Source organism: Saimiri boliviensis, chromosome 15 (genome assembly GCF_048565385.1).
Source record: "Saimiri boliviensis isolate mSaiBol1 chromosome 15, mSaiBol1.pri, whole genome shotgun sequence".
Taxonomy (NCBI): Eukaryota; Metazoa; Chordata; class Mammalia; order Primates; family Cebidae; genus Saimiri; species Saimiri boliviensis.
The window spans coordinates 81,134,700-81,148,203 of record NC_133463.1 but is presented as its reverse complement, the minus strand read 5'-3'; the positions used below and the strand labels follow the sequence as shown (position 1 = coordinate 81,148,203).

General features: G+C 43.4%; 1 protein-coding gene across 1 annotated transcript in view; it reads right to left on the bottom strand.

Moving 5' to 3' along the window:
* Window positions 1-4,723, bottom strand: part of TG (thyroglobulin) — a 273,908-nt gene extending 269,185 nt beyond the window's left edge. Inside the window, exons 1-4 of the mRNA XM_003933694.4 lie at window positions 4,657-4,723; window positions 3,536-3,644; window positions 1,975-2,072; window positions 294-497 (exon numbers count right to left, since the gene is read on the bottom strand). Of these exons, the coding sequence (XP_003933743.2) occupies window positions 294-497; window positions 1,975-2,072; window positions 3,536-3,644; window positions 4,657-4,723 (478 nt within the window). The remainder of the gene's footprint in view (window positions 1-293; window positions 498-1,974; window positions 2,073-3,535; window positions 3,645-4,656) is intronic.
* Between the last annotated feature and the right edge of the window lie 8,781 nt (window positions 4,724-13,504).

Sequence of the window (13,504 nt, the reverse complement as noted above, 5' to 3'; positions counted from 1 at the left end):
TGTGCTTATACTATATTCGTGACAGTTAGAGACCACACAGTGACTCCAGTCTACAATAGGAGACACAACATTTATTGAAATCCTGCTTATGTTTCTAATGATCAGCCAGCAAATATGACTTGTCTACCATATGGAAATATGAGAATAATAAAACCTTCCCTTTGAAGCTTTTATCTTCTCTACTGAGGGCCTGGTTCTCTGCCCATTTTGGCAGAAAACCCTAAATGTTTTGGCTCGCAGTGAGGAAAGCTGCAGCTCCTCCCGTGCTCTAGGGGTGCAGGTATGAAACTCACATCGCCTCGGCCTCCCCAGCTGGCGGGTCCCATACACCTCCATGCCCTCTGCGTCCACACACCAGCATTGCACCTGCCGCGCGTCACACTGGACAGGCGTGTAGTCCCCTGAATCCTGACACTGAGGGAGGTAGGAGGTGGCTGTGCTGTTAATGTAGCCACTCAGCAAGATCTGCTGTTTCTGCAGCTGACAAAATGACAAACCTGTGGGTATAAGGAGCAGCGTTAGATAGGGCCGAGGGGAAATGTCCAGGGGGCTGAGCCCAGGAAAACTCATGCTCCCTCCCCAGAGGGACTCAGTGATCGGTGGCAGCCATGGCATAGGCCTAGCTAGTATCCTGTGGACTAGGTCAGGCAGAGCTCGCTGGTGTGACCTCAATCAGTCATGTACCCCAGAGCACCAGTACTGCGGAGGGGAGATGGGATCAGGGTGCAGGCCTGGCATTAACGGAGCTTTCCTGAGTCTGGTTTTCTCCCCAGACTCACTGTGTAGCCCTGGGGGAGCTGCTTCACCACTCTCCATGAGGGTTAGTGACCTTAGCTGCTACAGTTTCAGCACCACGTGTCCCCTCCAAATCTCACGGTGACATCTGATCCCCAGTGTTGGAGGTCTTTGAGTCCTGGAGGCGGATCCCTCATGAAGAGATGAATGCCCTCCCTCAGAGTGAGTGAGTTCCAGCTCTACCAGTGTCCATAAGAGCTGATGATTAAAAAGAGCCTGGCACCTCCACCCTCTGTCTCTCAAGCTTTCTCTCATCACATGATCTCTGCACAGATGGTTCCTCTTCCCCTTCTGCCATGAATGGAAGCAGCCTGAGGTCCTCACCAGCAGCAGAAGCTAGCGCCATGCTTCCTGCACAGCCTGCAGAACTGTGAGCCAAATACACCTCTTTCCTTTATGAATTATCTAGCTTCAGGCATTCCTTTATAGCAACACAAATGGACTAAAACATTAGCGATGATCACCCCCTACTGAATACCTACTACGTGCCTAGTGTTTACATGTGTTCTAAATCCCCACATGGTACAAGGCAGATGCGATATTCATGTCACAGATAAGGAGCCATAGCTCAGTGAGGATGCTGGAGAGCATGAGACAGGCCTGCCCCAACGCCAGCTGCACAGGATGCGTAAAACTAATGCCCCAAACAGAGATTTTAATCCGTCAAAGCAGAGTTTTTGTTTTAGGCTCGGTTTCCTCATTTTAAGGTGGTTGGCTTAAATTGACCATTGTTTTAGGGTTAAGACATGTTTCAAATGGGGACTGTGTTTCTTTGATGACTCACTGTAATAATGATCTTTACTGGATAGCTTTGACCCAAGTCTTAAATTTTTAGAAACACTTGACACCATAGGTGAGAAGGTACTTCATATTTTTATGGTCATTTCAGAGGACGATGATGTCTGTTCACCACTGTCTTCTCAGCAGCAGGCACAGTGCCTGGTGCATGGGAACAACTGGGTGGACATTTGCTTAACAAATGACTGGATTTTCACAGGGGCCCTGCAGCACAGAGGGCCTTCCTTGACTTGCAGGGATGATTCTTCTTCACAGAGAAGCCAGCAGCCCAGAGAGAGGACTCACTCAGTCACCTACGCAAACCCAGTGCTCATTCCTGGACATGAATTGTCCCAGCAGGGTCCTTCCTGACCCCAAGGGACATCCCCCATCCCCACTTACAAGCCACAGGCCGTCCTGGCTGCCTGCTGCCCAACACTTCACCGCCATCAGCACCCACACACCAGCAGGAACGGCCGTCATTCTGGCACTGGACAGTCCTGAGGAGGAGAAAAAGACCAAGTGGCTCTGCAACGAGCCCCCAGAGCCACACACAGGCCCCCACCCAGCCTACTTCTCTTCTTCGTCTCCAGTCCTCCAGGTTTTGGTTCATTTAAATTAGGGAGACAGTTGAGGCGAGAGGGGTGGCTGACCTGGGAAAGGCAAGGCTCCACTTTTCCTGCCTGGCTAACACCTGCTCCGCCTTCTGCCCCAGCCATTCATTCACCACCTGTCCAGCCTGCCAGCCCCGAAGCAAGTGACCCACCCTGGAGTGCAGGGCTTCAGCCACATCCACTAAGTGTCCTCAGTCATGATGAGGCTGTAGAGGGTAAAGACAGTGCCCACATTCTGTGTATAGGATTGGGGGCTCTGGGGGTGGGACGTTAGCGGGGTCAGGGGCTGGCCTGGTATTTTGGGAAGCACATGGGAGGGGTCAGGCCAGGCCATAGAGTTGACATCATTTCTGGAAAGAAATGATGGCTGAACTGAGACCTGCAGGATGGTCGGAGGTGTAGAAGGTAAAAGATGTTCCAGGTAAAGGGAACAGCACATGCAAAGCCTCCTGAGAACAGACCAGGTTTGAAACCGCAAGAGGCTGGACCAAGAGAATTGGGATGGGAACACAAATAAGGCTGGTGAAAGTGACGCTTCCTCCTTAACGCCTTCCTTGCTGCTCCAGAATTCCCAGCGATTTAAGCAAGGACTGCTCTAGCAGTGTCTCTGCATGCTCCTGGGAGGTTAGGCATATTAAGATAGCGGCCAGGAGGGATGTTTTGCAGATGTGTCCCAGAACACCATCATATAGATGGAGTTCCCCTATTCAAAATGACTGGAATAGCATGGGGAAATTTCAATTGCATGCACATTGCAAATGATTCCTGTCTATTCCACAAGGAAGAATTGTCTAGATTATTACCACACTCTCCACAGAGAGGGTCTCAGGCCCCACAACTGCATTAGGACAGCTGGAGAAACCCTTCCAGAGAGCAGCTCAATGAGGAGACAGTGACCTGTAAACCCAGAGGCAGCCTAGAAAGCTGTCCTGGAAAGGGTCGAAGGCAGCAATGGACTGGAAAGTCAAGGCAGCCTCTGCTTCCACCACCCCAGCTTCTCAAGAGGATACTTGGGGGAGGGAGAGGTGCCAAAACACAGATTTGACACCCTCCGCAACTCTGCCCTATCCGCTATGTGTGTGGTTTATTCAAGTCATCACAGAAAAAGTGATGGCAGGAAGAGAAGGGAGAGCAGTGGGAGGATGAAGCATGGATTGGGGTTCACTTGGTCAGCTTGGCCGGTGTTGATCAGCTTGGGGACCTGAAAGGCAGGCACCTCCAAATGGCAGTGGCCAACCCTCATGTTCACAAGGGAGTTGCAGGGCAGAGTGCAGGAAGAGAGGGGGAGGCACCAGATGCTCTTTATGGCATCTTGGACCTTGAGAGTTTGCTGCTGATATAAGCCTTACTGGAAACTGCCATCTTCTGTGCACTGGGGAACATAGTCTGCTCGCTTCAGAAAGGCCCTTTCCCTCTGCAGCTCACAGGGACGAAGGGGCTGGGCATCCACCTGGTACTCTGAGAAAAGAAAAGTGTTTCATCAGAAAACAGCATGGACTGAGCTGCCAGGACAGAGATGGGCTCTTGTAAGCACAGATGCTTTTCCAGGGTCATCACCATTACCTGTGACAGTCTATCTTAAAATCTGGCAGCTAGACACACTTTTCTCCAAGTGTTACATTAGCTGATTTAATGCACAGCATTCCCCTGAGAGGTGACAGGCAATATATCCTTGTCACTCATGAGGCACCAAGTCTCAGGCAGTGAAAGTCATCTGCTCAAAGTCACGTAGCTGGCAAGTGAAGGATTCCAAAATCAACACAGGGACTCCACATTCCCCACCCCTCCTCCCATGAGGCTATTTGGAGTAGGTTACAGCACCACAAGGAAGTTCTTCTTGAATCTACCAAGCCATGCCCTGCAGATGTAGCACATTCCAGTTACAGATTGGAATACCAATTAATTAATAATGTACACGTCTTCTCCATTGAGAACTCATAACACAGAAGATCTTACCCAGAAATCACAACCACACCATGAGGTTGTTGTTTACTTTTTAAATGAAGAAACAGTGGCTTGGCACTTTGCCCAAAGTCACACAGGTAAGTGGCTAGGACAGAACTTAGGGCTATTTCACTCCACATGTAGATTTCTTTTCCTACTACCTGCTGGCTACTTCTAAAATACCTCTCACAGATGACACAGACTTTGGAATAGCTAAGGGGATAAAAACCCAAGGTCAATGCCAAAAGTTTGCCAAAATGGTGGAGTGAGGGGGACCTAGAATTGAATAGGAAGAACAACCCCATTTCCCATCTCTGCTCCACCAATCACTAGCTCTGTGACCTCAAGTAATTCAGTTCACCTCTCTCTAAATCTGCCTGTTTATCTGAAAAGGAGAGTAAATCACTGACATGTGGGCATTGGGGAAAATTTAATTAGATCGCACCTGTTTGAAGGCCCAGGGCAGAGCCTGGCTGACACTGGAGCTCCCTCCCCAGTCCCCTGGCTCCACAGCCTCAGAACTTACCAAAGATATTGGCGGACACCAAGCAGACAGAGCCCAGCAGGCTGACAATCCCCAGGACCAGGGCCATTTTCCTGGCCCTTTCCGGGAGGAAGGAGTAGAACCCACTGCCTGCCCTAGGTCCCCTGGCCAGGGAGTCTTTATAGAGCTGTGGTTGGCAATGGCCTTTCCACCCACAGGTACTCAGTGAGGCAGTGCCCCATCCTGTTTTCTCTGCTGGTCACAAGGAGCTCCCTCCACCTGTGTCTACTCCCCCTGAGGGCACTCGTGTGGCTAGCGGAGCATGAGAATTCTTGTTTAAACTGTAGGGAAACGTAACTGGATGGGGTGACTTCAAAAATTTTTTTATGGGTAAAGACCAAAGCTTTGTAGCTTTGGAAGCAACAGGCTCAAGCCCCCCATGGGGGAAAAGCAATCCCTTGTTTTTTCCTTCCCCTGCACCCTTTCTCCTTCCCCTTCCTTCCTTCCTTCCTTGTTTCCTTTCTTCCTTCTTTCCTTCCATCTTTCCTTGTTTCCTTTCTTCCTTCCTTCTTCCCTTCCTTCTTTCCTTCCTACCTTCCTTCTTTCCTCCCTGCCTTCTTCTTTTCTTTCTTCTGTTCTTTCTCTAACAACTTTTTAGAGCTCCATAGTAGCAGGCACCTAATATAGACACTGATATGGCAGAGAAGAAAACAGGCAAACCTTGCCCTTATTAATATAGAATGTGAAAACTTTAGTGAGGGAAGCAAAATACACACACACTCATATTCATATTTCTGTTCTTTACCTCTCTTTCCTAGGACTTCAGACTTTGCCAACCGAAAGGGAGCAGGAACTGTGTCTTTCACAGAAAGCCTTTATGTAAGCTTTTTCTCCTGGAAAACATGGCTCCCTTCCTTCAATTCTGTTCCTGTGAGACCTGGGAAAACTCACCTCATATCCCTAAGCCCCAGCCTCCTTCTCTAGAAAGCAAAGTTAAAAGGAGAATAATAATATGTCCCTATTTGTTAAGGTAGTTGTAAGAGAATAAACAGACACTGAAGAGCACATGCTCAGTAGACCCTAGCAATTACTATTATTATTGATTCTTTCCATTTTGCAAAAGCATCATACCAAGTAATGGCAAGTATTCAGAAGACCAACCCAGCCAGGTAAGGAGCTAGTTACAGATAGAGTCGGGAACTGCCAGGTGATGAGGGCAGGTTGCTGAGCCTGGCACCTGAGGAGAGAGGGAGGGACTGGTGAGAATCTAAAGGACAAGGTCCCAGGGACAGTGAAGGACAGGAGGACCAGCTGGAAAGTGGAAGAGACTCCCAACCCTGGGGAAATGAAGGAGCCGATATAGCTGCCATGCCATGGGCTGTACTACCTTCTACAAATAGGGTTGCTATGAACATTAAATGTGTTAAAATATTTAAAGGGTTTAAGACAGTATTTGACACATAATAAGTATCCCATGTTAGCTACTGTACTAGTCTGCTACAGGTGCCATCACAAAGTATCACAGACTGGGCGGCTTAAATACCAGAAATTTATTTTCTATTGTTCTGAAGCCTGGAAGTCCAAGATCAAGGCGTCAACAGTGTTGGTTTCTTTAGAGGCTCCTCTCCTCAGCTTGTGGATGGCCACCTCCTCCCTGTGTCCACACCTGGTCTTCCCTGTGTACATGTGTGCATGTCCTAGTATCTATTTCCTTTAAGGACAGCAGTCAAACTGGATTAGAACCCACCTTGTGACCTCATTATTCACTTAATTACCTCTTTCTAAGGGCCCTATCTCCAAATGCAGTCACATTTTGAGGTCCTGGTTTTTGGACTTCAGCATATGGACTGGGGAGAGGACACAACTAGTCCATAACAGCTACTGTCATTATTGTTGGGTTCATGATACAAACTAAAGAAAGTAAAACACAACAGTCATTTTAAGTGTCAGGGTGTGGATTAAAAACAGGTGACAGCCTGTGCTTTGCACACCACACATGCCTGGAGCTTCCACATCTCTCTCTAGCTCAGTCTCTAGCCAGACATTTTTGAGCTCAGGTCCACTCTGCCTGAACACCCTACAGACCTTTCAAATTCAACACCTCCCAATCCAAACTCCTCAACCTTTCTCCTGACATGACACCTTTGGCTGTCTCTGTGAGAGCAAATCCAAGCCCCTTCATAAGCCTCTTTCCTCAAGTCTTATCAGCCTCCAAGTCGTACCAGGCTGCTGCTCATTCCACTTCATGGGTCCTCCCCTCCTCTGCATCTTCATTCCTCCTGCCTCCAACACATCCCGTCAGCCTAGAACCAGCCAGCCAGAACAGCCTCCTGTGCTGCCCCTCACCAGGGCTTCCTCACCAGCTGCAGGGACAGTCCTCTAAAATATGGCCCTCCATGTCACTTTATTGATTCTACAAAAAGAGTGTTTGAGCCCTGATGAATCAACTCACAGTTCCCATTCTGTGATATGAAACAGCACATCACAAAGCGTTTTCACAGATGGGGATGGAGACTCAGCCAACAGGTGCTCAGGAGGTACCTGTGGCAGGGAGATCAATTCACCCTGGGGAGTGGGAGGACAACTTAGTTTAAGACCTAGATGTTAGGCAAAGGTGATCTGGGGAGCGTATTGGCATTTACTGGAAAAGGAGACACAAGGAAGAACTCATCTGCCTGACTCCCTGCTGCCCCGTTACATGGGCCAAGTTCACCCCAGGCTATGGAGAGCCAGAAGCATCCTTCACTCTACAGCAACATAACAAGCACAGCATCATGCAGTGCCTGGTCACTTCTCCATCTCTCATATTTTAAAGCAGATAAATCTTAGAAGAAGTTGAATGTGGTTAAAGGTTTACCACAAACCTTGCTCACCATGCTTCCCATTGCCCTAAAATGCATGCACAAAGCTTGCACAGGTTGGCCTGTGTGCTGAATCATTGTTGCTGGCCTGGGCCCTGAGAAGCAACTCACAGACCCATGCCAAAGGTGTCTCTGCTTCACTGGGTTTGGTGCTTTAGGAACTCTTGGCTCAGGGTTCATGAAGCAAGCCAAGATATCATTGGAACGAAGAGTACTATGAGAGAGGAATGACAGGCCTCTGAACTGACTCCACTTCAGACCCCACCTGGAGAAACAGCAAAGCGTTAGGAGCCTGTGGGAGGGCACTCAGTAGTCCAGACAGCCCAGGCTGCCTTCAAAATCCATGCAAAGAGCTTTCCTCCATACGCAAAAGCAGAGGTGCTTCTCTCCACTCCAGTAACAGTGCAGCAAGCTTCAAGGGGATCCAGCCAAGGTGTCACTTCCTCCACCCTGAAACCCTTTCTCATAATGACTCAGCTACTGCTACTCCCTGCTTTTACGTCTTCCCTACTGAGCTCTGAGAACATACAGGCTTCCACAGTGACTCCACATGCCAAGGTCCTAATCTTTCTTCACCAATTTGTTCCTTGCTCAGGCCTCTATCACTCTGGCAGGCTCTTCATCACTGGCCTTGCCACCTCTCCCACTTTCCTTGGCCCAAAATACAATTGCATAACCTTCTTTTTCATCTCCTTCATTCTTTAATACTAAGCTGCTACATATAATAGGTGCTTACTGAAGATATGAGGGGAAATGGAGAGTAACAGGAATACAGAGGAGGAAATGGCTTCAAATGGATCATCAGACACCACTGTTTCTTACAACCATCCATCAGCTCTCATGCACCACAGGTTGCTTCCCAGCCATCTCTCCTTTAGTCCAGACTGCCACTATATTGCCGGATCCCTGCTACCACTAGGGATAGCTTCTTCCCATGCCCCACATACCCAAGGACACAAAGTCACAACCCTTCTTCTTCTAGGTTTCTAGGGCAATAATAAACATTTCTGGTTCTTGATTTCTCAGCCCAGAAAGAGGGAGTGAAAAATACACTTATCCCTATATCTCCTATTAAGTATACCTAAAACCATGAACACTATATATAAAACAAACATAAGGCACTGAAAGGTGGAGAGAAGGAAGACTGGCTATCACCCTCAGGATCAAAGGAATGAGATAGATGGTAGGAGTTTCCTGGATCTATTTGGCCTCCTAAGTCTCAGATGAGATGTTGGAAATGCAAGATACTCAGAAATGCCAATGAGCACAGATAAAACAAGCCCCAAGAAAATCCTCTTGAGCCAAAGTTCCAGGAAAGGCAGCAGCCTAGTAAGACAGAAAACTTTTAGACAACCACCTCTTTACTATACCAAACATCACAGAAAATCTGTCTCTAACCCCACTAAGCCAGCAAAGGTCAAGTCAGGAGCCCAGATTTCCACTCCTGTAAATCTGTAAGGAGGTTCCTCAATCCCTCTGATAGGATTTGTCAGAGGAGACAGAGTGAGGAGTTGTGACTTTTACCCTGCTGGGGAGTAATGAGCCTCCTCTTTCTGCAGTATCAGTGGAGACCTTGTAGGGAGCTTGGGATTCTGCTCCCATCCAGTGGTAATAAGGTGTCACTCTCCCCCTTGCCACTTGGTGCGTCAGAAGAGATCTAGTGAAGTATCAGGACCTTCACAACTGCCCAGCAGTAGTAGCAAGACCATCTCCCTGTGGTGTCCATGAAAGGTCACATGGTAAACAGTAATGGGGCAACCCTGACCATCTCAGGCAGGGTGGCATCAGCCTAGAGAAGGGACTGAATTGCAATCCCTGCCTAGCAGTACAGAAAAGCACAACAGCTTCCAGGTGTCAATGGAGTAAGAACTTGGACTTCCAGCCTCACCTGGCAGTGATGAAGTAGCATCTCCAGTTTTCCAATGTAGCGATGTCATAAGAGTGCTTCTAAAATGAGATCCAAAGTTTCTTAACAGCCAAATTGTTCAAGTCTTGATCAAAAATCACTAATTGTACCAAGGACTAGAAAAATCTCAACTTTAGTGAAAAAAGACTATCAATATATATAAGCATCTGGTGACACAGATGTCAGAACTATTTGATATGGATTTTAAAAGTCATCATAAAAATGTTTTAGCAAGCAATTATAAATGTATACAAAGTAAGTGAAAAAACAGAAATTCTCAGTAAAGAAATAGAAGATACAAAGAATAACTATATGGAAATTGTAGAACTAAAAAAGAAAATAACCAAAGTAAAACACTCAATAGATGTGGCCAAACAACAAAATGAAAGAAACAGAGAAAATAACCCAGGAACTTGACAGAACAATGAAAATAATCCAATTTGAAAGACAGAGAAGAGAATATAAACAGAATCTTGATGACCTGCCAAACTGTAACAAAAGATCTAACATTCATGTTATTAGAATGCAAGAAAGAGAGGAAAAAAAGGTGGAACTGAAAATTTGAAAAAAGTAATGGCTGAAAAATTTCCAAATTTGGCAAAAGCTATGAAACTACAGATTTTCTCTGAGTAAACACCAGAGTATGAACCCAAAGAAACCAATACCAAGACACATCAAACATCCAAAAATTAAAGGCGAAAATGAATTGTGAGAGTAGCAAAAGAGAAACAACGTCTTTTCCTACAGAGGAAAACCTATTTGAGTAATAGCAGATTTCTCATGAAAAATAATGGAGAGCAGAAAGTTATGGTACAACACTTTTCAAGTGCTGAGAGAGAGGAATTGTCAGTCCAGAATTCCATATCCAGTGAAATTACATTTTTTAAGAATGAAGACAAGAATCAAGATATTCTCAGATGAAGGAAAACTATTTGTCAACAGAAGATCTTCCCTAAAAGAATGGCTAAAGCAAGTTCTCAAAAACAGGGAAAAAAAGACAAAAGAAGAAATCTGGGAACATTACAAAAAGGAGGAGGAATAGTAAAAGGAAAAAAAATGGGTAAATATGATAAACCTTTCTTTTCTTCCTTAGTTTTCTAACTTATCTTTGATGATTCAAACAAAAATAACACTGTCTGATGTGGCTCTTAATGTATATAGAGGACATATTTAAGACAATTATAAATGATGGAGGGTAAAAATATGGAAAAAGGATAAGCTTTCTATATTTCACTCAAACTGGCAAAGATTCCAACACCAATATGTAATACGTTATGTATATAGAATGTAATTCTTAGAGCAGTCACTGAAAAAGCTATACAAAGAGATACAATCAAAAAAATGTCACAGGTAAATCAAAATAGAATTCTAGAAAAAAAGCGTTCAAGTAACTCACAAAATGGGAGAAAAAAGAAAAAAGAAATGGAAAACAGAGAACCAGCATGGCTCACACCTGTAATCTCAGCATTTTAGGAGCGTGAGGCAGGTGCCTGAGGTCAAGAGTTAAAGAGTAGCCTGGCCAACATGGCAAAACCATGTCTCTACTAAAAATACAAAAATTAGCTGGGCATGGTGGTGTATGCCTGTTGTCCCAGCAACTCGGGAGGCTTAGCCAGGAGAATCACTTGAACTTGGGAGGTGGAGATTGCAGTGAGTCGAGATCACGCCACTGCACTCCAACCTGGGTGACAGAGTGAGACTATATCTAAAAAAAAAATAAATAAAAATAAAATGGCATATCAAGCCCGAAAACATCAATTATTACAATATAGTTAAAATTAGTACAATATTAAAAGACAGAGGTTGGCAGAGTATATAATATGACTCACCAACATACTGTCTACAGAAAGTTCACTTCAACTATAATAACATAGGTGGTTGAAAGCAAAGAATGAAAAATGATGCACCATGCAAATATTAATCAAAGGAAAGCAGAAGTGGCTTTACTAATATCAGATAAAACAGATTTGACAGCAAATAAAGTCCTGAGGGACAGAAAGAAATAATACATAATGACACAAGCATTAATCCTCCAAGAAAACATAACAATCCTAATGTGTATGCACTAAACAACAGAGCTGCAAAATAGGTGAGGCAAAACCTGATATAACTGAAAGGAGAAATAGACAAGTCAACCTCTCCCCCAACAATTGATAAAACAACTAGATAGAAAATCAGCAAGGATACAAAAGAACTCCACACCATCAACCAGTAGGGTCTAATCAACATTTAAAGAATACCCCATCCAACAGAGCAGAATACATGTTCTTCTCAAGCATTCATGGAACATACACTAAGATAGACCATATCCTGAGCCATAAACATTAGCAAATTTAAAAGAATTGAATTCATACAAAATGTGTCCTATGAACAAATGGAATCAAAGTAGAAATAAGTAAAGACTAGACAACAGGAAAATTTCCAATCACTTGGAAACTAAATGCACTTCTGAGTATTCCATGGGTCAAAGAGGAAGACTCAAAGGACATTTAAAAAATACATTGAACTGCATTAAAATGTAAATACAACATATTAAAACTTGTTGAACACAGCTAAAGCAGTACTGAAAGAGAAATTCATAGCAAAAATTTATAGTCAAAATGTTTACATTTGAAAAGAGGAAAAGTAACTCATCAGCCATGTAACTATCAACATCTATAGAAAAGGGATGGAATAAGAAGCCAAGAGCATTTGGGGAAGAAGAATTCTCATAGACTGAAAATCCGGAATAAGGCAGAAGCACTCCCAAGTTTCCCAAAATGCCCCCCTCCATACTCTGCCTAAGAACAGAAGGAAGGAAGGCAAAAGGAAGGGAGAGACAAGCAGCCAATTGTAAAATCAAGAATAAAAGACATGACTACAGACTAACCATAAAATAATTTTAAGGAACAATTATAAAAACCATTATGCTAACACATTAGACAATTAGATGAAATGGAAATGTTCCTATAAGAGTCTAAAATAAACTCTAAGAAGAACTAAAAATCCAAATATCTATATTGATAAAACTATTTGAATCAGTAATTTAAAATCTTCTCCCAATGAGAAGGCCAATCCTAGTGGTTTCACTGGTGAATTCTACTAAACATTTAAGAAAGAAACAATATTTACTTCAAATAAAGTCTTCCAGAAATTACAGAAAAAGGGAACCCTTTCCAATTCATTTAATAGAGCCAGTATTACCCTGATATCAAAGCCACACATATTGTAAGATCAAAAACCTTACAAGAAAATAAAACTACAGAACAATATTCCCTTATGAATACAAATATAAAAATTCTTAGCCACATAATAGCAAGTCAAATCCAGCAATATATAACATGCATTTTATATCATGACAAACTAGGGTCTGTTCTGGGAATTCAAGGTTGGTTTAACTGCCAAAAGAATTCATGCAATACATTATATTAAAAAATACAAAAGTTATATGACCATGTCAACAGAAACAGAAAAACATTTGTCAAAATCCAACACCCATTAATAATCATAAAAAACTCTCTCAACAAACCAGAATAAAAGGTGACTTCAATCTGATCAAAGACATGTACCAAAAATTTAAAGATAACATCATCTTTAATAGTGAAAGACTGAATGTTTTCTCCCAAGGGAATGAGGCAAGAATGTCTACTCTCACCTCTTTTATTCACATTGAATGTTCTTGTGTGTGCAATAATACAAGAAGAAATAAAGACATACACATTAATAAAGGAATAAATGTGTCTTTATTCATGGAAAACATAATTTATATAGAAAATCTTAGGGAATATACAAAAATTATAGTACTAATAAGTGATTTTAGCAGATATAAAATTTTAAATACTCAATTTTATTTCTCTTTTCTAGTAGTAAAACATCTAAAAATGAAATTAAGAAAACAGTTCCACTTAAAATATAATCAAGAATAAAATACTTAAAAAATAAATTTAACAAAATAAGTGCAAAATCTGAACATTCAAAACTACAAGAAAACTGCTGAGGAAAAAATACATTAATTCTACACAAATGTAGAAATATACCATGCTCATGGATCAGAAGAGTCAATATTGTTGAGACAGCAATTGATCTACAGATTCAGTGCAATTCCTCTCAAAATTCCAGCAGATTTTAAAAGAAGCTGACAAGC